Consider the following 25,375-nt stretch of genomic DNA (forward strand, 5'->3'; position numbering starts at 1 on the left):
TGCACTAGTTGATTCGCCACCATGAAAAATCACCGGGCTTGATTCGGTGCTTGGCTGAGAGGGATAGAGGCTCCGTAGGCATTATGGAGCTGGTCATCTCTTCCAAGACACCTTTGGGACCTCATGGTGTGGAGAGCGAGTCATCTAGGAACGATAGTGAATCGGCCATGCTCGTATGTTCCGAGAGTCAGACATCCATTCGAGGAGGCCAGCTTCCGTCGCCACAAACGGATCGACAGGCATTGGGGCTGATCGAAGCTTTCCGGATCAGCATAGTGCCGGTGCAAATAGAGCAGGACTATCGAAACTCAAAAAAAGAATAAAAAATCAAATTTATTCTTTCACCGGCCAGAAAGGGGCCCCAGGACGTCCGAGCTCCATTGGTAAAGGAACTAGCAAGGACTCCCGGTTCCACGGAGGGAGGTACCACAAGTCACAAGAGCCTATGGCAGCTCAGACCTGCCGTTTGTGTAGGGATTGAGCGGAGTGATCCGAATCAAATGTCGTAATGATGTGGTGGTGGTGAATTGATATGGTGGTACTGGTGATGGAAGAGTTGTTGTTAAGAAAAGGTTTCCTAGTCTGGTTCTGGAAGATGGAGCCCGGCGCTAAGAGGCCGACCCAACCGAGAGCATAAGCATAAATAACTCACAACTACATGCGAAAGAGACTCAGTCATGTAATTTGTCCTTATCTTGACTACTTAGTCAATTAACAACAAAGTCTATAATTTATCTGACTCGAGAAGCTCGAGGGGGCTTAGTATGGAGCTTGATGTTGGCTGGAGTATACCAGTATACCGGCGAACGGCTCCGTCGTCGATCATCGAGGCTAGTATGATAGATAGCAGCCATGGAGTTTGATCAGTTGGGTTATTGTGACCTATGTACTAGCCGTAGACATTCTTGGGCGGCAAGACCTATCATATCTCCTTTTCATGTCCATTCCGTTACAAATTGGGCCAGTCCATCCCCTCGTTAGTGCTATTCATGACTCATGATGGCCAACCAAAGTACTCTAAATCCCCAAGGGAAATCACCCGACAGGAGAAGTGGGCATATGCAAGATGCCTCGTTCCTTATTGATCAAAGTCCCACTACTCCACTCTAAGCCATCACCATCGGAAGGAATCTCGCCCTTTGACGCGGAGGCAAGTATCCTGAACCGCCCGTCTACAAACCCAGCCACGGGATCCACTCGATCATGGTCGTCCTGTGCAAGAGCAAGTCACAAGTCTCTCGCAAGCTATACGTATAGGAGATGTCAGGCATGTCGCACAATTTTCTGGGAAATAGTTGTTTGCTTTTCTCCTTCCTCTCGTGTCGGTTTCTACCTATATGATGTTCACAAAAGTACGTATGTGCCTAGGCAGTAGTAACTCGACTCGATCGATGTTTTGGAAACTATCAAACCATTGCAGAAACCAGATGAAAATCCAACATCAACATCAATTTGCAAATGCACATGCTCTGAGGTTGACCAAACCCTCCACTGCCATCCTTCATGATGTCAGCCGGTGTCTCAAAGTAGGAATCCTTGCGCGCCATTGTGCTACCCACCGGTTCATCGCCCACAGGCTACAGCAAGGGCGATATCGAACATGCAACTGACCTACATCAGGATGAGAGGTACCGGCCCTGTACGCCATCACTGTTGGTCAAGTCCTGGATGAAATAAGCTTCCCGTGGCTTTGGATCACTCTGGCCCTGACCAACGGTCTCTCACAGGCAGACAAGTCACTGCAAGCTGCAGCTCCTACTTCATTCCCATTGAATCCCAATCTACTGTGGATTGGTTAAAGCTGACCGCGCAAGCTGATAGTCAGTAATGCGAGCCGTGGATCAGGATGATGTGTCCCGAGTCGAGTTATCTTCGGGATGCCGATACCTCGCGTCCGCATGGACCTTTCCTTCTATAGTAGTCTAGATCTAGGCCCCATCTCTAAACATGCCTAAGCCTCAACCTCGGTTCACGATCGTCATCCCTTTCGTTACTTGACCTGAGAGAAATTAATCACACAAAACAAAGACCAAATCTTAAAATGCACCTCTCCACCTCTCTCTCCATCCTCGCTGCAGCGATGCGACCGCACCATCACGCCGTACCACCCCCTCCCCTCCCTTAGCGTTGGACAGCACCTACCCCCATCCCAGGCCTGCCGAGGATGATCGTCCAACCTGGACAGACGCAGGGACCAATACCTAATCTTTTGCCGTAGAGCCGGCTCGTCGCGCCCGTCATCCGTGATACCCCACGTCTGACACCTGCACCGGAGCCGAAAACAGGAACCGTGGGTGGAGGGAGTGGAATAGGAATAGTAGGATCATTGACACCCATTGGATATTTTTGGGTCTAATCTGACCCTCATAACGCCGTTAGCATACAGCAATCCGGTTTTACTGGATCTTGGCTTCCATTCTGGATTGCTTTGATCTCACTGATAAACACATTTTCATACATCAGGTAAAGTTAACCATTCATCGCTTTGCGGGAGTGAATCATGGACATGTCGGGGGAGACCCGGCGATCTACCCACCGATCCGAGACTTTGAGAATAAACAAAAGAAAAAAATAATAATGCGGTACTATTAGATTTGCTGTCCTGATAAGCACGCTTGTCTCGGCGAATGAAGAAACATGGAGCCTAGCAACGTGGCTGCTGAGAATATCTGAGTCGGGATGCAGTAGCTCCGACCTACATGCATTAGATCTAGTAGACATAATATGAATTTCTTTCCATATCCTTGACTATTGTAGTCACCCTAGGGTAGCAATTGAGCAAATACATTACCTTATTCTCCGTGAAGCGTAGCCGAACACCCGGTCCGTGTGTCAAAGGTCTCGACGCACGACTACCCTCTTTACAAGCCTTTTATCTGTTTCTATTATTTCGGTTATTAGGCGTTCTAATAGCCTCCGCTCATATAGTTCCGCCAGTCGAGCTAACTTCCGGGACTCTGTCAATGAAAACATGAAATTTTTCCTTCGCTGAGCGCTCAGGATGAGCCATTGTGTCTAGATCCTCTTGCTGACTGTCATGTGGACTGACTCGGCGAGGAGCACAATTAGAAGCTCCCAAGAAGATTAGAATAGTACTGACCGGGCCGACAGAGGAAAAGGAAGAAATATCTGATTAAATTGTGACCATATCAACGATTCTAGGTAAAAGGAGACATACTTCATACATTATCGCTCAACTGGATTGTACACTACAATCGCGAGATAAACTTCTGTACGGCTCAATGTCGTTATAGAGACATCATAGAAATCGACATCATAGAAACCGACATCATAGATCCCCATCTAGTTCTTCGTGCGCTGTATCTAAGCTATGGTTTGAGATCGAAGTTTCTCAAAGATTCTTCACCTGCGTCATGTGTATCCTAAGAGAAAACATCACGACCAAAACACACCTAGTCACAAGTAACCTTTGCCGCACAATTGATTCAATAGATTTCACCCGCCAAACATAAAACACAACCCCCAAAGGTAAGGTATCTGGTACACAAATAGCTACCCACAACACCCGTCCGGCTCTTGTCTACAGATCCCTCTAGCCGAATCGCCCTACCGAATCTCGCCACTTACCCAGCAATCTTGCATACCGCATCTGCCGTCCAACCAACTGACCTCATGTCTAACCTGAAACCGATTCCCAAATTTCCAAGTGAGAGAGGTTGGTCCGCAGATCGAGTCTAGGGCCGTTCTGTTACGGAGGTATGCGTAGAATTTGCGTCATTGTGCTTTCCTGGGTTTGAGGTTTTTCTCCCACGTGGTATACGTCCACTCTAGGCCTGTAATTATTCCGATGTTAGTGATGTTGTTAGGTGGTGGTGCTCGAGATATATTGTAGATATTTGGTAGAGGGAAGGCTACGGACGTATAGTACGTTTTGCCCATGTCATCTGTAATTATACTGTGAATCGCTCAAAGTATCTTCCCACTCGATAATCAGAGATATGCATGCAATAAAGGTGCACACGTAGCTGCAGATACCCAGTGCGTTTCTTACCCTCATCTCCTTTTGATGATAAGCTAGACACTGCCGAGCCATAGACAGAGAAGAGCTCGTTTCTGAATGATAGATACTTTACTTGTTACGTATCGAGTCGAGGGTACGCTGATTGTATAGTATGTCTACCGAATCAACTCGCATTCTGCCAAATGCGTCGAAGATAGGGCAGTCGGCATCAATAGTCAAATGCTATATCAAACCGCCCACGCGCAGTACCTCGCCAAAAAATCCGAAAAGAATAACCTTGATACTCTCTAATACTATTCAAAAGGCTATCAGAGAACTGGAAATGATAGAATATAAATGTTAAAGACAGATCTCCGTTATAAGAATAATGCTACCAAAAGAAATCTACAAAAAATGTACTCCCCCGCCTAGGGGGTGTGCCCGGCCGTCCGTGGCGCTTAAAGCGTCAACACTGGCCCAGTATTTTTCTTTCTACTTTTGTTTGCCCACTCCTCCAGGGCACACCTATGGTTCACCAATTCATGGTGGATACCAACTAGGCCATTGGAGGGGGGGGAAGGTGATTGTTTGACCTGGAAGATGGTGATAAGCCTTGTCTATGTTTCGAAAGTCCACACGTTATTTTGTATGGTGATTGTTGCTATTGCTATTGTATGCCTCTAAGGTTGTATACATTGTAGATATGGGTAAAACCTCATCTTCGCTAGGTGGAAAGCCCGTACACTAGTTTGAAAGAATTATGTTCCATTTCTACACATACAAGAGATGTATTTCGCAATATATGTATTTCGAGAAATACTGTTGGATCTGGCGTATGCAAGACATCTTTATACAAAACCTCAACGCCATAAAATTGCGTCAAATTCAACCCTATCCATAGGTAGCTACACTATTTCCATAAAAATACTGAAATTTCAACTTCTTCATTGACTGCACAGCCCGTCAATAGCATTGTAGCTAATACCAAAGCTACCTAAGCCTACTCTCATCACACTTAAGACTTAGAAAGAAAAACAAGAATAAAAAAACAAGCAGATCCAATCCGGCAAGCGGTATATCAAAAAGTAAGACCAACAACACAACACCATAAACTCCATGCTTGCAGAAGAAAGTCCAGCAATGCATCCCATCCCATCCCATCCTACCACGCGACTCCCAGAGACAGAAAGACCAACCCTCGTTAAACAAAAATTCAAATTCAAATTCAACACCTAACAGAATTACGCCATGCCTGACCCGCTTACTCGGCGGGTTCGTTCAGATCAGATCATCATCAAGAAATCCAGCCAGGCCCTTCTGCGCGGTGAATGACGATCAACGCGTAGCGCTGGAGGAAAGGAACAAATAGAAGAAAGGAAAAGAACACGCTGAAAGAGATTGCAAATCACTGCAGACGGGAGCTGAGAAACTTGGAACATAACGTAGCGCTGCTTGTTCGGTGGCTATCGCCTCTCGACACGACTAAGTGCTCCGAGTATAAGGCCCAGATCCTCGCGTGGTCGGGAGCGTGATACGCGTGGTGTCCGTTGTTCGCTGTCTTCTCCCTCGATAGCGAGTCGTTGCTGTGTATTCCGGGCATCGCGTTCTTCGAGACGTTGGGCGCAGATTCGTAGTATCTGGGAAGAGACGGCGTCTGCTGTGGAGCGGTATAGTTCGATGTCGTGGACTCCTGCGGCCAGGGTATCGAGTGTCGGTGCGAGAGCTGTTGTGATTCGGGAGAGACGGGCTGAGACGGTGGATGGTGGCATGGGTGGTTGAGTTGAGGAAGCAGCGTCTTGTGGGTGTAACTGAGATGCTGTGGAGGAAGAGGAGGTGGGGTTGAGAGTGGCGTAGATGGCTTGTTGTGAGGGGTCGAGGAGGGAGGTGTTGATAGATGGTTTCTCGGATTGGCGTTTGGATCGGGGGGATTTCTTAGGAGATTTCTTGGGTGATTCAACATCGATGCGCGGAATCGCCGGTTGTTTGAGGAGTGCGTTCAGAGCATGTCTCTCCTTTTGGAGTCTGTCACGTAGAAACCGGTCAGTCTGATGTCCTCTAATCTTTCATATCGTGTCTCAGGTTTGGGTCCATACTTTTGTATTTGCTCTTCCAACTCCTTGATCTTATCTGTGTTCTGCACGTTCCTCGGATTTGGCTTCTTCACGACCACTGTTGGCGGATTCACATCCTCGCGACTAAACCAATTGGATAGGTCGGAGTTGGATGAGAATTCTTTCAAGATCTCCTCTTGAATAGCGCGAGCTAGAGATCATTCATTAGAGTAACTTCTCGCCATAGTCATCAAGAACAGAATGGTTTACCTGCTAGGCGCGCACTGATCTCCTCAGAATGAGACCCGGAAGGCTTATCAGGCAACGCACGCGTCGCACACCAAATGAGAAGCTGCCGCATCCTGCGCGGCTCGGGAAGGCCTTCATCGGCAATGTGTTTATAAAAGTCCGCCGCGCTCACTTCTCGATGGGGCAGTGCTAGAAGAAATCATGTTAGCTTTCCCTTTCCTTTGCGCCTGATCACGAAGTGCTCATTGCGCAAGTGGATTCTCCTACCATTCGACGTTCCCGAGTCAATTAAGTCACTGGCTCTTCGCCCACGCATCTGCAGACTACTCCGCCGTCCTCCTTTGCTCGATTTCGCTCCTCTAAACTCCTTATTGCGCTGAATAACTGGCGTGTCGGCCGTCGGTAGAGCCACCTTAATGCCCGGGGGTGGTTGTTCTGGTGAGTGATAGCCGTTCGATTCATTCGTTTTCGCTTTCGCCGGTCGTCCCCTCTTCTTCTTCCTCTCTGACGGCTGCTCTTCGTGACTTTCCTGATTCCGTGATGAGCGCGCCGCAGATTCGGCATGTGATTCTGCTTCAGCATCTACCGCTCGTGTAGACCCCCTCGTGGGCCTCCTCGTCGGTAGATCGGCTGTCTTTCCCTTTGCTGGCACCGCATGCTCCTCCGCTCGCTTCTTTGGCGGTCGTCCCCTCCGCGGAGATGGTTTCGGGGTCGTATTTTCCACATCGGAATGAGCAAGGTGAGGCGCCACCGCTACCGAAGGTTTCGGTTTCTTTGACGGCAATAGCGAAAACTGGAATCCATCTGCATCCTCGTCGTAACCTGTAATCATAGCCAAAAGGTCCCCGTTAGCGATTCGCTCTATCTCACACCATTCCACTTCTGGCCGTAAGTCGCCACTCCACCACCCCAGTCAATCACTCACCCGCTTTCCGCTTAGACTCGTTATTCGAAATCTCCTCTAGACCCTGCTTACTCGCGCCCAGCCGCGTGCGTTTCTGTTCCCCTCCTCCACTCCTTCCTGCGCCGCCAGACGCGGGGCCAGAACGTGATTGCGCCTGTGTAGCCGCCATACCGATTGTCCTCAGCGGTTCGCGGCGCTTTGTTTTGGTCGTCGAGGCCGTCAGGACCGCGATGGTCATGTCAGGAGTTGGAGATTAGGCGGGCTTGTCGGGGTGTTAGGGCGTTGACGGACACCCCTCGGCGAAATTCCACCGACCAGAAAGATTGCGAGTCGTTCAGCTTGTGAGTTCTGGCTGGGGTTGTGGTGAGAGGGGGTTGGTTGCTGGCGCCGTTGGGCCTTTTTTTTCGCGTTGACGTTGCGCTCGAGTGTCGGATCCGCCTGGTTCTACGGGTCGTCGGTCGGGATTGGGGAGTCAGGGCGTGTTTGCAATGGGTGGAACGGGGTCGCATGTGTTGACAGTATTTCGACTGGGAATTCGAGTATCACGCCCGCAATGCGAAAGAAGCTGCGGGCGGCAAGGATGCGCAGAAGGTGGGTGGGTTTGGAGGGATTCGGGCACGCGGTTGTTTTGGTCGGGGCGCGTGGGGCGCTAGTCCTTTTTAGGTAACCCCCTCTCTATTCTGTCAACGACTGATTGGACTGTGGTTTCAATACTTGGACAATTGTCTACAAGGGAGAATCTTGTTTAAAGTTAAGCATTTAATGCAAGAAAAAAAAATACAAGCTATAGAAGAAATTGTTCAAACCATTGTATAATGTCTGTCAGATCCTATTTCAGGGGGTTTCCCCTCACGCGGGGACCTTCTCCTCCATGCTGTTAGATGATAAAACGCTATGTACCCAGAAAGAATCCTTAACGCCAGCATTGCAGAAGAAAATAACAGTCACACTTAATCAATATGTTCAACGAAAAATGGTGGAAATGAGTTGAGGCTCAGTCCATTTTTGTTTGTTTCTCATTTCTTGCAATCAATGCACATTCGAGAGTCAAATTCATTGTATCGTACTCAGCAGCGTTCTGGGGTCGGCAGGAGGCGCCAGGCTGCCTTCAATGCGGCGCTTGGCGTCTTGCATCTCTTCAACCGTGACATTCTCGGCCTTCTTGGGCATGTCCGGTTCATGCTGAGGGATGTCGGGGCTGTGGCCGACTGACATGCCCACTCGTATCTGGAGAAGCTGTTAGTATCGTTGAAATCAGGCATAGGGTAAGGTAGTGTACATACCAGTGTTTCCAAGGCGCCCTTGGAATTTTCCACAAGGTCAGAATCAAAGTTGACCATTCCTTGTTCGAACAAGACGAGAAGCGTGCTACCACCGAACTTGAAGTATCCTAGCTCCTCGGCTCGAGAAACCTTTTCGCCAGCCTTGCGGGTGATGACCGTGCTACCGACCATCATGGCTCCCACACAAATGACCATGACGCGACCATGGGCCACAGAGTCAATGGGGACGAGAATGCGTACGTTTTCACCATAGACATCCAACGCTGAACGGACGGCCATCGGGTTCACGGTATAGTACTCGCCCTCGATGGTCTTGGGCTCGCCCATTACACCGTCCACGGGAATATGGAAGCGGTGATAATCCTGAGGTGCCAGTCGGAACACGGCCAATGCGCCATTCTTGTACCGTGCAGCATCTTCTGGATAGGCATTGCCCAGCAATCTCTCGACCGAGAACTCACGACCCTTCACCCAGATGCTGGTGGCATCGCTCATGCGATCGAAGACGACGGAGCGACAATCAGCAGGCGAGACCACAATCTTTGGCTCATCGGGGCCAGAGCACGGGCGCGCATCGGGCTTCAGAGCGCGGTAGAAGAACTCGTTGAAGTTACGGAATTTGTCAAGAGGCAGGAGAACCTCGGACATGTCCAACTGATGGAAATTGATGAAGTCCTGGATCTGGCTAGCAGAGGCTGGATCGTCATACTTTCGGCCCTGCTTGATACTCAGAGACTTTAGGACGCGACGAACTAGCAGTGAAACGTTAGCATACTTCAGTTCTTGCAACGGAGGGATATCGATAGACTTACTTCTCTTCTTTTCCATTTCCTTGCTCTTGAGGCCCTTGTACAACAACCGAATTCCCAGACGGACATACACACTCATACGCTCCTCATTGATCTGACCGGTAATGCGATCCTGGACAAGGATATTGGCCGAGTTTGCTCCAAGGCGATAACCTCCGTACGAAATTTTGGTGATCACCTTGGAATACCACTTGCGCTGAGCCTGGCTGGAAGTCACGAAACCGCCCATAACCAGATTATCGACCTGACGCCAGTCACGGCTCGCGCAGGTCGCAATATGAGTGATGATATCCGCATCCGATCGTTTGGCGAGGCGAGGCTGATGGCAAAGCGGACACTCACGGATCTCAATGACGTGCTCCTCACCGCGCTCGTCACCAAGATCATCGGGCCGCAATTCGTCGTCATTCGAAGAACTAGGCTGCTCGTCACTGCTGATAGTTGGAACCGCTGTTTTTTGGGGATTAGCATTGGACGATGGGCGGGTACTGGTTTCTATAACGAGATCCTCGTCGCTGGATGGCTCCTCACTTTCTTGGCTTCCGACTGGTGATGGTCCGAGACCGGGTCTCCGTGGAGCGGGCATTGCGGGCACCGAGTTCTTTTTCTGAAGGTACCGAAGGGTGTCTTCCAAGCAAATCACGCATTCGTCGAAACTCAAATCGGCCGATTCGCTGGGTTCATTTCCGTCGCTGAATCGTTTGAAGAAGCCATCGATCGTTGATTCCTTGAGGGTGGATCCAAGAGTGTCGAGCATCGTTGTCATCTCGACCTTGTCGATGCGGCCGCTGTCGTCCGCATCGTATTGCTTCAGCATCAGTCTCCAGAATTGCTGACGCAACGCGCTGTACGGCAGAAACTTGGCTTTGACGAACAACTCCGGCGAGTGTTTGTCTTCCCACCGGTCTCGGTTCTTGAGGATTAGGGGAATTTTGTACTCTCTTAATCCTTCCTCGTTTGCTGGGGGAATTGAATCACTGCTCTCTGTCGCAGTTGCACTTGTCGCTGAAGCCGACGGAGTCTGTAGGGTCGAGCTACTGCTATCGACCTCAGAGCCACTCTCTTCGGGGACAGACGTAGGTGGGGGTCGGTTTGCCACTTCGAGCATTGTCAGGGATGACACGGAGTTGCCGGAGTTGCGAGACTTGAGTGCCGGTCTGCCCATCTTGGAGAGACTTTGGGAGGAAGGTGACGGGCTGACGGCATAGCGGGGACTGGACTTGGTAGGACTGGGAGGGTCCAGTTCTACGAAATGGTACAAACCCGACTCGGGGTCCGCCTCGGGGCCTGACTGAATGAGTTTCTGCAGAGGGAAGCTGGCGGAGGCGACAAAGTCATTGCCCGAGAACTTGTCTCGGTCCATCACGGTGAAGCTGATGGTATAGGTCTGCTCGTGTTTCATTACCTGGAAGACCATCTTTTCGTGATACACCGGGTTTAAGTTGTGTCTGATGACGGGCGTCCTGAGCGTCTTTCGTCCCAGAGAAGTGACGACGAAGGGGTCCATGTCGAACGATGTGCGAGTAACTAGAAAGGAAAATTGTCAATAACCTCTTCCGATGGGGAGAGATAATGAAAGCAAGACCAGAGAAAATCTTACCATTGCGTTCGGGAGGCAGGTCCTTGACCCGTACAATTTCCATAAACACAATGCCTTGGACCCCAGTGCCCGAGCCCGAAAATTGATATGCGCGGGCAGCCAGGGACTTGCGCCTCAGGCGAGCTAACCGAAGACGGCGGCGGCGCTTCTCAACGACCTCGGGCTTCGACGGATCATCCGTCTCATCAGAAGTCTCCTGCTCGAGCTCGTCAAGATCAAGTTGTGGGATTTGGTCGTCGGGCGACTGGTCATCCTCGTCGCCTGCAGAGACCAGACTCTTGAATTTCCGATATGTTTCAGTAGGTGAGGCGGCCGGGTTGGCTGAGTCTGACAGCGAGAACTGGAGCAGGATCTCGCCGGAGACATTGCTATCCTTCTTCTCCTTCTTCTTCTTTTTGCGGCTGGGCCGGTTGGAGACCCGTTTTGACTTGAGTGTATACCATGTGGGCTAGCCGATCGTTAGCGAACCGTGGCCTCAACCCATTGTCCCAATTGCATTGCATCATCTCACCTCCTGGTTAACCTGTCCGTCCGTGAAGATGTCCTCCAGTGCAATATCGAATTCGCCCATGTAGTCTTTGCCGAAGCGATCATGGTCCCAACAGATGAATTCCAGCAGAGGGACGCCCATGACGGGCATTTCGAAGGAAACGTTCCATTCCGGGTTCAATGTCTTGGATATCGTGGGGGTAGATTGTCTTGCGTCGCCCAATGTCACCACCAGGTACTGTCCGGAGCTTGTCAGCGAGTTGTCGATCTGGCCGGGGAGCCGCGCATTCCCTGGTCGCGTGAGGTGCTTACCGGATCACTTGTGCCACCACGATCTTTCGCCGCAAGATTTCGACCCTAGAATACCAGGACGTCTCCGGTCAGCGAGAATTCAGGCCAGGTGGCGCGGGGTAAGCTGTCCGGGCGTGGGTTGTCGTTGACTTACCTTGATCACGGTCACCTTGATCAGCAGTGGTTTTGTCTCCACCGAGCGCATTGGACTGGTGCTTCTGCTCTGCCCCGGAGTCGAGCTCGCGCTCCTCGCGGTCAAATGCGAGCTGAGCCGCGTGGGTAACGGCAACCGGACCATGGCGGAAGAGGCGACGGTGTGGGCGGGAATTCAGAAGCAGTAGTGATGGGAGGAAGAGAAAAAAGTAGGAATACGAGGCCGACGACGTGGGCACAAATACGAGTTGGGTAGCTTAGGCTCAATGGGTTGCGGCCCCCTGGGTGGCTGTTTGGCAGTTGTGGCCAGTCGTCCGAGGGTGGCTTTAATTTAGGGAGGGACCCCAGGTCGCGCGCTGATCTGCGATCCGGCTGGTGTTCGGGTCGATCCCACCAAGGAAAAGAGAGCCAAGACAAGTTAGACAAGAGACGGGTGCCACCCGACCCAAACAAGGCCCCAACAAACGCGAATATAGTAACAGCGGTCGGGCAATTGGACCCTGAAATCCTTTCGGCTGTTTGAAGAATTGGGGGCGATGACCGCCAAGTATGTCTTGTCTTGTAAATGTGGGATTCCGTTCTTACGTTGCGGAGTTGCGTAGGAAGGGACTGGACTGAGGAGGGAAACAATGTAACTAAACAACACGAAGGCCCGAGAGCGCGAGTCCGATGAAGGATGTCGTGTTTAAATGGCGCTTATGCCAGCAGGATTGTAATGGGTCGTTTCGACAATGGAAAATGATATTGTCAAGAGGGAATTAGTGTCCCCCCCAGTTGGTCGTTTGCGGGCAAATAGTTCAGTTAGTGGCAGAGGGGCCGAGACATCACGAATTGAACAAATCAACGTGAGTTAAATCATTGAGGCTTTGCGATGTCAGGTTGCTTGAAAGGGGGGGCTCCACTAGCGACACTGTGGGAGGCCCTTCTCCACCGCCAAATCACCGGTAGCCGACCAGAAAACTGGTGGGAAGTGGACTGGAGTGGTGGAAGGGAGGGTGGAGATGGAAGAGTGGGCAGAGGTGGGAGTTAAGGAAATCCGGATGCCTTGGGGGTTGGCAGCCTGATTAAACTGATGTACAACCAGGGCAATTGATGAGACACTCTGTACAAGAGTGTAGAACCACGAGGGAACTGGGTGTGTAAAACAATGTCTCTACTTCTCTGGGATCAAATTGTCAAGAATACATAAAAAGGTTAAGAAGTGCCTATCCCGAGCTCGTAATTATTTGCCTGCTGAACCCAGGCTTTGGCGGTCTAACGTCATACCAAATAACCCCCCACCACAGTACTGTAGGTATGCACTACGGAGGATGGACAAATCGCCTGGGAAATAGAAACTCATACCCCGCAATCACAGACTGTCCGGATCAATCAAGGCATAACTATCGATTGTCAACGATCAATGGTTACTGGTCAATGGTCCAGGGTCAAGGGCCAATGCACCTTCATGCTTTGCGTCAGACATGGTGACGGACAATTTCGGGTTCATGGCAATCTGATTGGGATAGACAATTCGACGGTGGAAGAACCACGATTATTGTATTCCTTTTTCCTATCGCCATCAGACCTTAGCAACAACGGAAAGTTAGAAGACTAATTTATACTATCCCCAGTGGAGGGCGTTGGCCGAATCCACAGTCTTCCCGTGATGGTGACAGGCAAATGTGCTGTCGTTTTTTCGCGTGGGCCACCATGGGATTTGTGGCCGCGATCAGAACCAGGCCAGCACCCGATCTTCAAGATCTTCCGTGACAGATCGAGAGCCAAGAATTATAGCAACATGAAATCTGGAACAACAATACTAGTTCTAGTCTTCTCGTCGATCCATCCGACCCCAAACCTCATCAGCATTCGCCTTGCCTTTGGTCTCCGGAACCCAGCGGTAAATGAATGCACCTAGGAGCCCCGCCATCGCTGCAAAGACCCAGTATACCTTCCCGCGGCCCCCGAGCGCATCATTCAGCATAGGGAAAAACTGCGCGACTACAAACGTCGCGGTCCAGTTGGCCGCCAGAGCACAGCTTTGCGCCGCACCCACCGCCTCGGGGCCTACGAGCTCCGAGGCCAGGATGAAGGGTACCGGGCCCAGCCCCACTGCGAAACAGGCCACAAACAATAAGGCGGCGATCGCGGATGCGATCTTCTGGTTAAAGTAGATCCCGAGCGCCAATAGGATCGAGCTACTGCCCATACCCGTGATGCTGAGCAGTAGACAGGTCTTCCGACCAATCCGGTCGGGTAAGGGGGAACACGCCAATGTCATGATGAGATTAATGGCTGAAATCAATACGGTCAAAAGGGCTGCCGTCGTGGGCAAGATGCTCTGTAGCAAGGAGACGCTGTACATGATAATACTGTTGATACCGGTAAATTGCTGGGCAATCATGACACCCACAACGGCGATGATGGCGGGACGGTAGTAGGGATCTCGAATGGCCTGCATTATAGTCACGGGCTCTTGCTTGGAGGGCAGAGTGCCGGTCTCTGGAGCCAGCAAGGATTCCTCTTCAGGAGCACTCAGAGTTCTCCAGGTCTGGGTCTCAGCTTCGATATCGGCATCCTTGCCGCGAATGCGCTGCAGAACCCGGCGAGCCTGACTCATAGAGCGGTGCTCGGCAAGCCATGTCGGACTCTCCGGGACCAGCAACAGACCCAGGAATTCGAAGGCTCCGATGAAACCGGCCACGGCGAAAATCAACCGCCAGAAGCTCTCATAACTCCAGAAGTATCCCAGGCCTTGGGTCAACAGGATACCGACATTGGTCATGACTTGGGTAAATGCGCCGAAGAAACCTCGAGATTCTGGCGGCGCAATCTCAGATACGTAAATAGGGCCAACCACAATCGCTGCACCGGACCCAACGCCGGAGAGGAACCTACCCAAAGCGAGGACTGGGATTCCGGGCGCAAGGGTCTCAGCTATGGGGCCTAGGACAAAGAAAACGGTTGTCGCGAGCAGCGCAAATCGGCGTCCGTACTTGGTCGATACCGGCCCTGCCAGCAGGGCTCCCAATAGACCGCCGAGAGTGTAGATTGATGAGACCAGACCGAACTGGGAGGGATTCATGGGAATGCATGAGGGCAGGCCCACTCTGGCAGGGCCGGAGGGATGAATACTTTTCTTGTTGCATGTCACGACTGCTTGCGGGGCATTAAGCTCGGCCTATATGAACTGTGTCAGTGATAGTTTCCTGGCAGTTGACAGAGATGTAAATGGCGTTGTAGAGCTCCGACGCTGGTGGAGAGATCAGGCTATGCTTACCAGATGATATCCAAACTGGAGGGGGCCCAACGTGGCAATAAACACGAGATAAATCAAGTACGGCGTGACTTGCGATCGGGTTGAGTCACCCGTAGCCATGTTGAGAGCTAAGGGATCATCAAAGTTATGCAAGTGAGGGAAGGGGTGGGAGTAGCAAAGCTCAAGATGACGTTCGTTAGATCGATTAGGGGAGCGATAAGGTGGAGAGAGCTGTTATCTTCGATCGGGGGGCTGGGCGGACTTGCGGGGACTGTCCAGTTAGTAGTACGGAGTACTCCGTACTACAGTAGCACTACTATTACTCACTGGCAACAGTCCGTGTGATCTCCGCCTCGTACTCTCTCCAACTCCAACTTCCTAATCTAAACCCAACCGCCCCTTTTCCTTGCCTTCCGCTACGAATACTCCGTACTATCACGGAGTAATCCTTCCCCACTCTTCCTCCACTTTCCTCCCAACTTTATACCGGGAAATTCTCCGATAATCAGGCCTCCTCACCGCTGACTAAGGTCGAAACTGCCTCCATCCATCCATCCCCATCCGGTTCCCCCGAATCGCCGAATCGTCGCCTCTCTCGAGTCTCCCCACACGCCCACCTTCCAATTGCGCATCGCGACGGAAACCGCCTCTCTGGTGGCCTTTTCCCTTCCCCCCCGAAACCCCCCATGGACGAGTAACGATCCAAATGAGTCTGACAAACCCGCCTTCCTCCTCCGGTTCGATCTCTGCCCGAGCCAAGACTGTCAGCCAGAATCTTAAACGGAGTCTCCAGGCCACTGTCGATGGTAATTATTATACATTCTTCAGTTCTTGGTCGCCTCTCTTCCTGCTGCCTCTGTTGAACATCACCTGTGCACGATCTATCCTCTGTCGTCCCTGTTGATCTCCACGATGTTTGGGAAAGGCTTCCCATTTCTGAATTCTGCTGGGGGCTTCTATCCTCGGGGTAATCCTTCTTTCCCTTTGTAAGCTACTGGGGTTGTCGTTTCGGATTATTGTTCTGGGAGTGAAAGAGGAGGGTGGCCCATGTCTCTGGTTTGCGACCTTCATACACCTTGTTGGTTTCATCGAAAGACGCTTGGATCCTTTGATTTGTCTCCGCTATTCTTTTCCCCGCAATGCCCGTTGCGAGACTCCGGATTTCCGTGCACTAGCTGACCAATTGCCTTGCTTGTATAGAGAGTATCGAATCCCGCCGGCCCGGGGGATATACAAGCAAAGTTCGAGTGCGTGATCGGTATCATATCGTTGGGTTCATCAGCAGTGGTACCTATGGTCGGGTGTACAAGGCGATCGGGAAAAATGGCCAGAAGGGGGAGTTTGCGATTAAGAAGTATGTCTTCGGCCTTGATGATGAGGTCTCTACACAATGCCATGGGGAGTCGGGCACTAACTCGCAACTTCTAGGTTCAAGCCGGACAAAGAAGGTGAAACGATCCAGTATACCGGTCTCTCCCAATCGGCCATCCGGGAGATGGCTCTATGTACCGAACTCTCCCATGCCAATGTTGTCCAGCTGGAGGAAATTATCCTAGAGGACAAATGCATCTTTATGGTGTTTGAGTATACGGAGCATGATTTGCTTCAGATCATCCATCACCACACCCAACCTCAGCGGCACGCGATCCCTGCGACAATGGTCCGGTCGATCCTGTTCCAGCTGCTCAATGGCTTGTTATATCTGCACACCAACTGGGTATTGCACCGTGATCTCAAGCCAGCCAACATCCTGGTCACGTCCAGCGGAGCTATCCGAATCGGTGATCTAGGCCTGGCCCGTCTTTTCTACAAACCCTTGAACTCTCTATTCTCCGGAGACAAGGTGGTTGTCACAATATGGTACCGAGCTCCAGAGCTTCTTCTGGGCAGTCGGCACTATACCCCGGCTGTCGACATGTGGGCAGTGGGATGCATCTTCGCCGAGCTCCTATCGTTGCGCCCCATTTTCAAAGGTGAGGAAGCCAAGATGGACAGCAAAAAGACAGTTCCCTTCCAGCGCAACCAGATGATGAAGATCGTCGAGATTCTCGGCCTTCCTCGCAAGGAGACGTGGCCTGGCCTTGTCGCGATGCCCGAGTATACTCAGCTACAGTCTCTAGTACTGCATCGACAGCCAGCCCATTTCCACCGTGGCCCTAATCTCGAGGGCTGGTATCAAAGTTGTCTAAAGAATGGAGGCTACTCTTCCACATCGAAAACGGGGACTCCAGGTGCAGATGGTTTCGATCTTCTTTCACGCATGCTCGAATATGATCCGACAAAGCGGATCACCGCCCAGGAAGCATTGGAGCATCCCTACTTCGCGGATGGAGGCCCTATCAGTGGAGACTGTTTCAATGGCATCGAGCACAAGTACCCGCATCGCCGGGTTACGCAGGACGATAATGATATACGCAGCGGTAGCTTGCCTGGTACTAAGCGTAGTGGTCTGCCGGATGACTCGCTGCTGAGAGCCACCAAGCGTCTGAAGGAGTAATCTCTACTTTTCGCACCGTTTGGCGGCGGGGTACATTGCATGTTGATACTTCTTTCCTATACACATAGCACACGGTGGGGTCCAAGGAAGGCCACTCGATCATCATGGGCAGGCTGGCGTTTCTAGGTTGTTTCAGGTCTGCTTTTTAGATACCATTTTGCATCGGATGCATCTCATCAAATGAAAAATTCCATTGAACCATCTTACGCCTTGAGTAATTTCTAGTGTCCAGTCCCATTCCCATTCCATTTCCGTGTCCCAATCCTGAATTCCTCCAAGCCGATACCATCAAGTGCCTGATCACAAGCCGTTCCAAGCAGTAGTCGGTAGAGTGAAACCCAACACCGTAACTCCGCAAGTAAAATACAGGTGCAAGCTCCTCATACTGAAAGCCAGAGGATCTCGCACAATCAGTATCCTGCAAAGACGTTAGTGACCAACGATCATTGAAAACAATTTCGGGGCATAGACTCACCATTCTGCTCACGGCGATTATCACCCCCAGCATCACCGCCACCACCGCCCTTCCCCTCAGCAGAAGCTCGACCAGCGGCATCCTTAATACCCTGCTCATCACCCCGAAGCTTCTCAAAATACCCCTTAATATCCTCAGCGCTAACAGCCTGTCCACTCTCTGCAAACGGCTTAAGGAAATCCTTCACCTTATCACGGAGATGGTTGTAGATCATCGCGCCTTCAATGGCACGCACGCGGTCGACGTTGCTAAGGGCTGCTTCGCCGCGCTCGAGAAGACTGCCTGTTCCTGTGCTGCCGGCGGCGTTGTCGCCCTCACCGTCGTCGGAGAGGGGTGGTTCGTAGGTGTCTTCTGCTTCGCGAAGTTGGGGGTGTGGGACTAGGTTGGGGAAACATTCTGCGCAGCGGCAGAGGCAGTCGTGGAAGTTTTCGAGGAGGAAGAGGGAGAATGATGCCTCTGGGGCGGAGTTGGGGAGGGAGGCGTGCTTGGGCTTCGGGGGGTCTGTTGTGGGTGTTTCGGTAGTGGTGGTAGGGTGGGTGGTGGATGGGTTGGGAGAGTGTTCTTCTTCTTTAATAGTGTCGAGTTTGGACGGCTCAACTTCAAGGTCATTTGTGGATGCGTCCTCCTCTTTGGTTCGCTTTGCAGAGGGTTCTTCCTGCGCGGGCTCATCATCCTCAGCCTTGCGCTTCTTTGGGTTGTCCTCTTGCTTCGGTGTCTCTGCAGCGGCGAGTTTCTCTGACACTGGTTGCGCGGGCTTCTCAATTCCACCGTTTCGATAAACTGGTGGAAGGAATCCTGGAGTTCCAGCATATCGCTTCAGCCATGGGGTGGAATCAATGCACTTAAAACAGATGAGGTGCTCGAAATCGTCCTCGTCCGGGAAACCAGGAGGTAGAGGGGTTTCCTCGTCTTCATCAGCGACATCAGCAGCACCATCGACAGCGCCTTCAGCAGCGGCGTCTCCACCAAAAGCGACTGCCTTCTTGTTCTTGTACCAATCACGCGACAGTCCAATGAGACACTCTGGGTGCCACCAGTCCTCGCCGCAGCCTCCAGTCTCGACAGTGCCGAGACCCAGGCATTGGAACATAGTGCCCTTCTCTTGGTGCGGGTCATACTTCTCGCCGCAGCCGCAGAACTGATTGCGGAAGTTGTGGTTGTATTTGTTGCCCGGGGCAGCTTCCTGGGAGTGGACGCCCTTTCGGCCGGTAACGGGGTCGTCGCGTAGAATGCACGGGGAAGTAGAAGGCATGCGAGTCGTACCACAGTCGCAAACGAAGTTGCGCTTGTTGAATAGTTCGACCAGGGTGTGCTCGCCATGGCATGCGATAGAGCAGGAGTAGCATACAGCAGCGGGAGTGTAGGCATCTTCGGGGTTCGAGGGGGCGGATTGCAAGTCAGACAGGCGAATAAATTTTGCCGAAGAGGGCCGAGGTCATGGGTGCAAGAGTCGAATGACTATACATTAAGTATTGGGCGCGATTAGTCTCCAAACGACCAGGGCGTTCCATTTTTGTAGCACATACGTATGGTAGAACCTCTCGAGCATCAGCTTCCAGACGAATCTGAGAGTCAATAAACCTGTGGTGAATCAGCTATCACATTCACGTCACTTCGCCAGTAATTCTTGTTTGCGAAACGTACTCTTTTGCCGTCTGAGAGTTCTGAGATCCGAAGCTCTCTCGGCGAGCAACATCGGCCTTGAGTGGCCCAGTTGGAAGGGAATCCATCGCGCGAAAGGAGGTCCGTGCAGTGCAAACGGTATTCCACTGCGAAAGTATCAAGAAGCCAGGCGTCAGGTTTGCGCAAAGTTGCGACTGAATGTCAAAGGAAGCCGCGGAGTCTGGGGCAAACACGATGCGCGGGCGGTGTGAGATTGGACGGTGGCCAACGTTCCGTGGTCAGCGGCGATACGCTTGTTGGCGCGAACCTGGGAGGAAAATGGGATTGCGAAGTTTAGAGGTAGGACTTGGGAAGGCGTCGCTGAGTGTTACGTGTGGACGCTGGTTGAGACGTTATGTCCTCAGAGAAAGGTGATCTCAAGTCGATATGTTCGTGTCGCGACTTGTTCTCCACGCCTCACCTGACTTCACCTAGCTTGCCTTACTTGACCAGATCATTCTAGACTATGGAGAGTCATTAGACTTGAGAATTTAATGCCATCTCTTACTCCCTATACTAACGGATTAATTCTGTGTGTACAGTATATCTCTGATATACTCTCCGTTATTCTGCCACTTATATTCACGTGACTGCCCCAAATTGGGGTTTAATTGAAAACGCGTCGCGTCGAGTTTTTGCCGTTTTGGGCCGCCCTCGACGCGTCTCGTAGTTCCCGCCCCTTCCTCCTCCTCCTCATCGTCTCCTTGGGAACTCCGTTGAGAAATTTACAAAGCTTCCTCCATTCCACCACTCTCTCCCTTACCCCCCATTCCGGCCTCAATCCATCCCGATTTGGACGATTGAGCTAAATACACACACAATATGGAGTCAGTATTGTTCGCCAGTCATTTATCTACTGGGTTTTTTTTTGTTTTCCAGCATCCACAAAACTAATGCACACTTCCAGTCCCCTCCAACCAAGCGACTCGGCCGCAAACCGCGGCCTCAGAGCCAACACTCGCAAGCGCTCACGAGAGCCAGATGACATGTCTTCGCCGGCGCAATTGCCTCCCTCTAGTCGTATGTACACACTTGTTTTCTATAGGGAAATTTTCGCGCCCGTGGGTCAGACTAACAAACTGTGAGCAGCTGCCGCGTTGGGGTCGTCACCTCCTCCCATGCCTCCCTTTGACGAAGGCGAAGACGATGACGAGGAGGAAGCTGAGATGATTCCCGACATTGATGATGTGGATGAGTTGGCTGAAGATGAGGATGGAATCGATCTATTCGGCGATAACTTCGAGCGGGATTACCGCGCTGCTGAAGATGATCGATATGTGAACGAGGCGTACATTGATGATGACGAAGACCACGATGAACTCGACGCCTCCACCCGCCGACAATTAGATGCACGACTGAACCAGAGAGATCGGGAACTCGCCCGCCGGCGCCGCATGCCTGCTGCGTTCCTGCAGGATGACGATGATATGGATCTCGACCTGTCGCGCCAGCCGCGCCGTCGTCGCCACCATTACGATGAAGAGCGCGAGGATATTGATATGGCCGATGAGGGTATGGACGAGCTGTCTCTGGAAGAATTGGCCGATGTCAAGGCCGCCAACATCACAGACTGGGTCACCCAGCCGCAAGTGCTCCGCTCTATCTATCGGGAGTTCAAGGCTTTCCTGACAGAGTTTATCGACCCATCTGGTCAGTCCGTCTACGGAAACCGAATTAAGACCCTCGGTGAGGTCAACTCCGCCTCGCTCGAGGTGTCATATGCCCACTTGAGCGAGACCAAGGCTGCGCTGTCCTACTTCCTCGCCAACGAGCCCACCGAAGTCTTGAAGGTCTTCGATCAAGTCGCCCTCGATGTCACTCTCTTCCACTACCCCCAATACCACGACATTCACAATGAGATCCACGTTCGCATCACCGACGTGCCCATCATTTACACTCTGCGCCAACTCCGTCAGTCGCACTTGAACTGTCTGGTTCGCGTTGGCGGTGTGGTGACCCGCCGTACTGGTGTCTTCCCCCAGTTGAAGTATGTCATGTTCCTCTGCCAGAAGTGTGGTATCACTCTTGGTCCCTTCCAGCAAGAGGCCAGCGCCGAGGTGAAGATCTCATACTGCCAGAACTGCCAGTCCCGCGGTCCCTTCACTGTCAACGCTGAGAAGACTGTTTATCGCAACTACCAGAAGTTGACTCTGCAGGAGTCTCCTGGTACTGTGCCGGCCGGTCGTCTGCCCCGCCAGCGTGAGGTCGTCCTGTTGGCTGATTTGATCGATTCTGCCAAGCCTGGTGATGAGATTGAGATCACTGGTATTTATCGCAACAGCTATGATGCCCAGCTGAACAACAAGAACGGATTCCCAGTCTTTGCGACTGTCATCGAGGCCAACCATGTTGTCAAGGCCCACGACCAGCTTGCTGGATTTAACTTGACCGAAGAAGACGAGCGTGAGATTCGTGCTTTGTCTCGCGATCCCGAGATTGTGGACAAGATTGTACGCTCCATCGCCCCCAGTATCTACGGTCACCAGGATGTCAAGACTGCTGTTGCACTTTCGCTATTTGGCGGTGTCAGCAAGCGGGCCCAGGGCAATATGTCTATCCGTGGTGACATCAACGTCCTCCTGCTTGGTGACCCAGGTACTGCCAAGTCGCAGGTCCTCAAGTATGTCGAGAAGTGTGCCCACCGTGCCGTCTTTGCCACTGGTCAAGGTGCCAGTGCCGTCGGTTTGACCGCTAGCGTTCGTCGGGACCCTCTGACGAGTGAATGGACTCTCGAAGGTGGTGCTTTGGTGCTGGCAGATCGTGGTACTTGCTTGATTGACGAGTTCGACAAGATGAATGACCAGGATCGAACTTCCATTCACGAAGCCATGGAGCAACAGACTATCTCTATCTCCAAGGCTGGTATCGTCACCACTCTGCAGGCCCGCTGTGCGGTCGTTGCCGCCGCCAACCCTATCGGTGGTCGCTATAACAGCACCAAGACCTTCTCGGAGAACGTCGAGCTGACTGACCCTATCTTGTCTCGATTCGATATTCTTTGCGTGGTCCGCGATCTGGTCGAGCCTTCCGAGGACGAGCGCCTGGCAAACTTTGTCATCGAGTCGCACCACCGCGCCAACCCGGCCAAGCCCCTGCGCAATGACCAGGGTGATTTGGTTGACACTAACGGCGATCTCATTGACATTGACGGTTACCGCATCGACGGAGAAGGACGCCGTCTTCCTCCATCCCAGGAAGAGCTCGCTCGCCGGGCTGCAGAGCAAAAGAGGGCCGACGAGGAGAAGGAGGGTGAGATCCCGCAGGCGCTGCTCCGGAAGTACATTCTCTACGCGCGTGAGCGATGCCACCCCAAGCTGTACCAGATCGACCAGGACAAGGTTGCTCGTCTGTTCGCAGACATGCGCCGTGAGTCTTTGGCTACTGGTGCCTACCCTATCACCGTGAGTAACCCCTTTGCTTCTCTACCAACCGTACAAATGCTCATATATTTTCTTGTTCAGATTCGTCATCTGGAAGCCATTATGCGTATCGCCGAGGCTTTCTGCAAGATGCGCTTGTCTGAGTACTGTTCCGCCCAAGACATTGACCGTGCCATCGCCGTCACTGTCGAGTCTTTCATTGGCAGCCAGAAGGTCAGCTGCAAGAAGGCGCTGTCGCGAGCATTTGCCAAGTATGTTGCCCTCAATCTTCCATCACATCCTGGCTTTTCAAGTTTTAACACATTGTCCTTCCAGGTACACACTTTCCCGGCCCAAGCCGCAATCCAAGCGCCGTGCAGGCATCCCAGTGTCAAACCCACATCTGCCTCGCTCTACGCCCACGAGTCACTAAGTATCGCACGGGGCTGGGGGGCTTTCTGGGGGTTTCTTTTGAGTAAAATACCATCTCTGTTTGCATCTGGTGTGTACGGCGTTCCCATCATATATGTCTAGTCTTTTTTATGGAGGGGGCCTTGCTGGTCGGGCCATGATTTAATGAATGAACATGAAAATTATTATCAAATATCAACAATGGATCTCTGCGTAATCTGAACAACCTGAGCCAAGGCAGGCAACTTGTGAAGTATGGCCCAGCCGTTGCTGAGATTTTTATTCTCTCGGAGGAGCTGACCTGATTCTCAAACAGAGAAGGTCGTCACCTTGACACTCGCCGCCGGGCTAGGTACGAGCCACGCGGCTTGCATCCTTGTATAGGCGGCTCCACAGTTCTGCAATCTAGACCGGCAATTCTGTATTGCAGATCATTCGATAATTAATTGCGCAAGACTTTGACGAAGACGGTCTCGGCCGATGCGCTTTGCAGCTGTCTGGAAACCACGAATCAAGGACGATTACCAGACTTCGGCCGATAAGTGGACTCTACACATCTTGGCAAATACTATAAAGGCACAGGGAGGTGTTGGGAGTCCAGCTTATGAAGTAAATCGTGATAACTATTTAACTCGAACCAGCTACACCTTTCATGTAAAAAGTGGGCAGCAAGTTGAAAAAAGAATCTGTCTCGTGGGTTGAAATTTGAATACATAAAGTAACCTTGTGATCAATAACTCAATTGACACACTCAGATACAAATACCTATTGAAGACCAACTACCTTCTTGAGCTCATAAAGGTCATCAATGCTCTTCACTTCCTCAGGACTAAGCTCAAGAAAAATAGCCTCAACAGCCTCATCATCCCTCCTTCTTACTCATTCCCAAAATCGGCGCCGTAATAAACAGCTTAGAAAGAGACCAAGCAATAGCCACAGTCACCATCGACACACCACGCTCCTTCGCAATCTTCTCAACTTGCTCATTGATCTTCTTATCCGTCTCTGTCGCAGGTTGACCGAGGAACCCAGCGCCCTGGCCCTCTCCCCGTGCAGTCTTTGAGAATTCCCACCAGGGTCGAGCCAGGTAGCCCATTGCGATGGGACTCCATGGTATCCCGCCCATGCCGAAATTGGCACAGGAGGGATACATTTCCCGCTCTTCTTCTCGGTAGATGGCGTTGTGCAGATTCTGCATCTGCATCGAGATGGACTCCGTCCAGCTGTGGAGGCGAACTGTGTACTGGTACTCAAGCAGTTGATGGGCCCACATCGACGAAGCACCGATGTAGCGCACTTTGCCGGACTTGACGATATCATGGAGTGTCTCCATTGTTTCCTTGGGTGGAGTTCGGGGGTCGAAGCGGTGGATCTGTAGCAAGTCGATGTAGGGCAGGTCGAGTCTTTGGAGACTGGCATCGACGCGATCGAAGATATGCTTTCGACTTAATCCGTATTGGTTCACGTAGCCGGCATCGTCTTTTTCATCATCTGTCATTGCCAATGGTTGTTCAAGGCCGCCGCCGACGGGGGCCCACACTTTGGTTGCGACGACGATGTTGTCCCGGCGCCATCTGTATTTCTTGATCGCTTTGCCGAGCATTTCTTCGGAAAGGCCATTGGAATAGGCGTTTGCGGTGTCGAAGTTGAGGCCGGATTCGTAGCAATGGTTCAGCACTGGTAGTGCTTCTTCTTCTGGGATGGACCACTTGAATCGGCCATCAGGATTTCCGAAACTCATGCAGCCGACACCAATATGGGCGATGCGAAGACCGCTGCTTCCGAGTTGAACATACTTCGTTTTGATGGAAGTGTTTGAATGAGGGAAAGAAAAAGAGTACAGTCTAAGGTTGGATAATAGGAATCCGAGTTAGAGATGACAAGTATGCCTTCACTTATACTTATACTTGCAGGACCTAGGACCCTCGGAGATTGAATAA

The 25,375-nt window shown here is 51.7% G+C and overlaps 7 protein-coding genes across 7 annotated transcripts; 2 read left to right on the forward strand and 5 right to left on the reverse strand.

The window, feature by feature from the left end:
• Nucleotides 1-4,919: 4,919 nt before the first annotated feature.
• Nucleotides 4,920-7,734, reverse strand: N7473_009634 (Mis12-Mtw1 family protein). The gene is made up of 5 exons (XM_057155573.1): nt 7,187-7,734; nt 6,529-7,083; nt 6,283-6,450; nt 6,055-6,223; nt 4,920-5,983 (listed from the first exon to the last, which is right to left on the reverse strand). Exons 1-5 carry the CDS (start codon nt 7,401-7,403, stop codon nt 5,425-5,427), a joined length of 1,668 nt encoding a protein of 555 aa, XP_057006703.1. The 5' UTR covers nt 7,404-7,734; the 3' UTR covers nt 4,920-5,424.
• Nucleotides 7,735-8,218: 484 nt separating this feature from the next.
• On the reverse strand, nt 8,219-11,935 carry N7473_009635 (putative phosphatidylserine decarboxylase Psd2; the record flags this gene model as incomplete). The annotated part of the gene is made up of 7 exons (XM_057155574.1): nt 8,219-8,392; nt 8,449-9,200; nt 9,261-10,784; nt 10,858-11,305; nt 11,369-11,584; nt 11,659-11,703; nt 11,792-11,935. The coding sequence occupies 7 exons, from the start codon at nt 11,933-11,935 to the stop codon at nt 8,219-8,221; spliced, it is 3,303 nt and encodes a 1,100-aa protein (XP_057006704.1).
• A 1,662-nt stretch (nt 11,936-13,597) lies between these two features.
• Nucleotides 13,598-15,151, reverse strand: N7473_009636 (putative MFS glucose transporter; the record flags this gene model as incomplete). Its single annotated transcript, XM_057155575.1, has 2 exons — nt 13,598-14,953; nt 15,053-15,151. The coding sequence occupies 2 exons, from the start codon at nt 15,149-15,151 to the stop codon at nt 13,598-13,600; spliced, it is 1,455 nt and encodes a 484-aa protein (XP_057006705.1).
• A 586-nt stretch (nt 15,152-15,737) lies between these two features.
• On the forward strand, nt 15,738-17,528 carry ssn3 (cyclin-dependent serine/threonine protein kinase SSN3; the record flags this gene model as incomplete). The annotated part of the gene is made up of 3 exons (XM_057155576.1): nt 15,738-15,837; nt 16,232-16,385; nt 16,460-17,528. The coding sequence occupies 3 exons, from the start codon at nt 15,738-15,740 to the stop codon at nt 17,526-17,528; spliced, it is 1,323 nt and encodes a 440-aa protein (XP_057006706.1).
• A 202-nt stretch (nt 17,529-17,730) lies between these two features.
• Nucleotides 17,731-19,814, reverse strand: N7473_009638 (putative metaphase-anaphase transition protein (Mlo2)). The gene is made up of 5 exons (XM_057155577.1): nt 19,648-19,814; nt 19,530-19,584; nt 19,407-19,461; nt 18,004-19,371; nt 17,731-17,946 (listed from the first exon to the last, which is right to left on the reverse strand). The coding sequence occupies exons 1-5, from the start codon at nt 19,731-19,733 to the stop codon at nt 17,939-17,941; spliced, it is 1,572 nt and encodes a 523-aa protein (XP_057006707.1). The 5' UTR covers nt 19,734-19,814; the 3' UTR covers nt 17,731-17,938.
• A 673-nt stretch (nt 19,815-20,487) lies between these two features.
• N7473_009639 (MCM DNA helicase complex subunit MCM2) lies at nt 20,488-23,457 on the forward strand (the record flags this gene model as incomplete). The annotated part of the gene is made up of 5 exons (XM_057155578.1): nt 20,488-20,492; nt 20,573-20,685; nt 20,755-23,066; nt 23,127-23,296; nt 23,361-23,457. 5 exons carry the CDS (start codon nt 20,488-20,490, stop codon nt 23,455-23,457), a joined length of 2,697 nt encoding a protein of 898 aa, XP_057006708.1.
• Nucleotides 23,458-24,297: 840 nt separating this feature from the next.
• Nucleotides 24,298-25,176, reverse strand: N7473_009640 (aldo/keto reductase; the record flags this gene model as incomplete). Its single annotated transcript, XM_057155579.1, has 1 exon — nt 24,298-25,176. One exon carries the CDS (start codon nt 25,174-25,176, stop codon nt 24,298-24,300), a length of 879 nt encoding a protein of 292 aa, XP_057006709.1.
• Between the last annotated feature and the right edge of the window lie 199 nt (nt 25,177-25,375).

The sequence above is a fragment of the Penicillium subrubescens genome (assembly GCF_028828155.1).
Source record: "Penicillium subrubescens strain IBT 31985 chromosome Unknown utg000006l_segment0_segment0, whole genome shotgun sequence".
NCBI classification, from domain to species: Eukaryota; Fungi; Ascomycota; class Eurotiomycetes; order Eurotiales; family Aspergillaceae; genus Penicillium; species Penicillium subrubescens.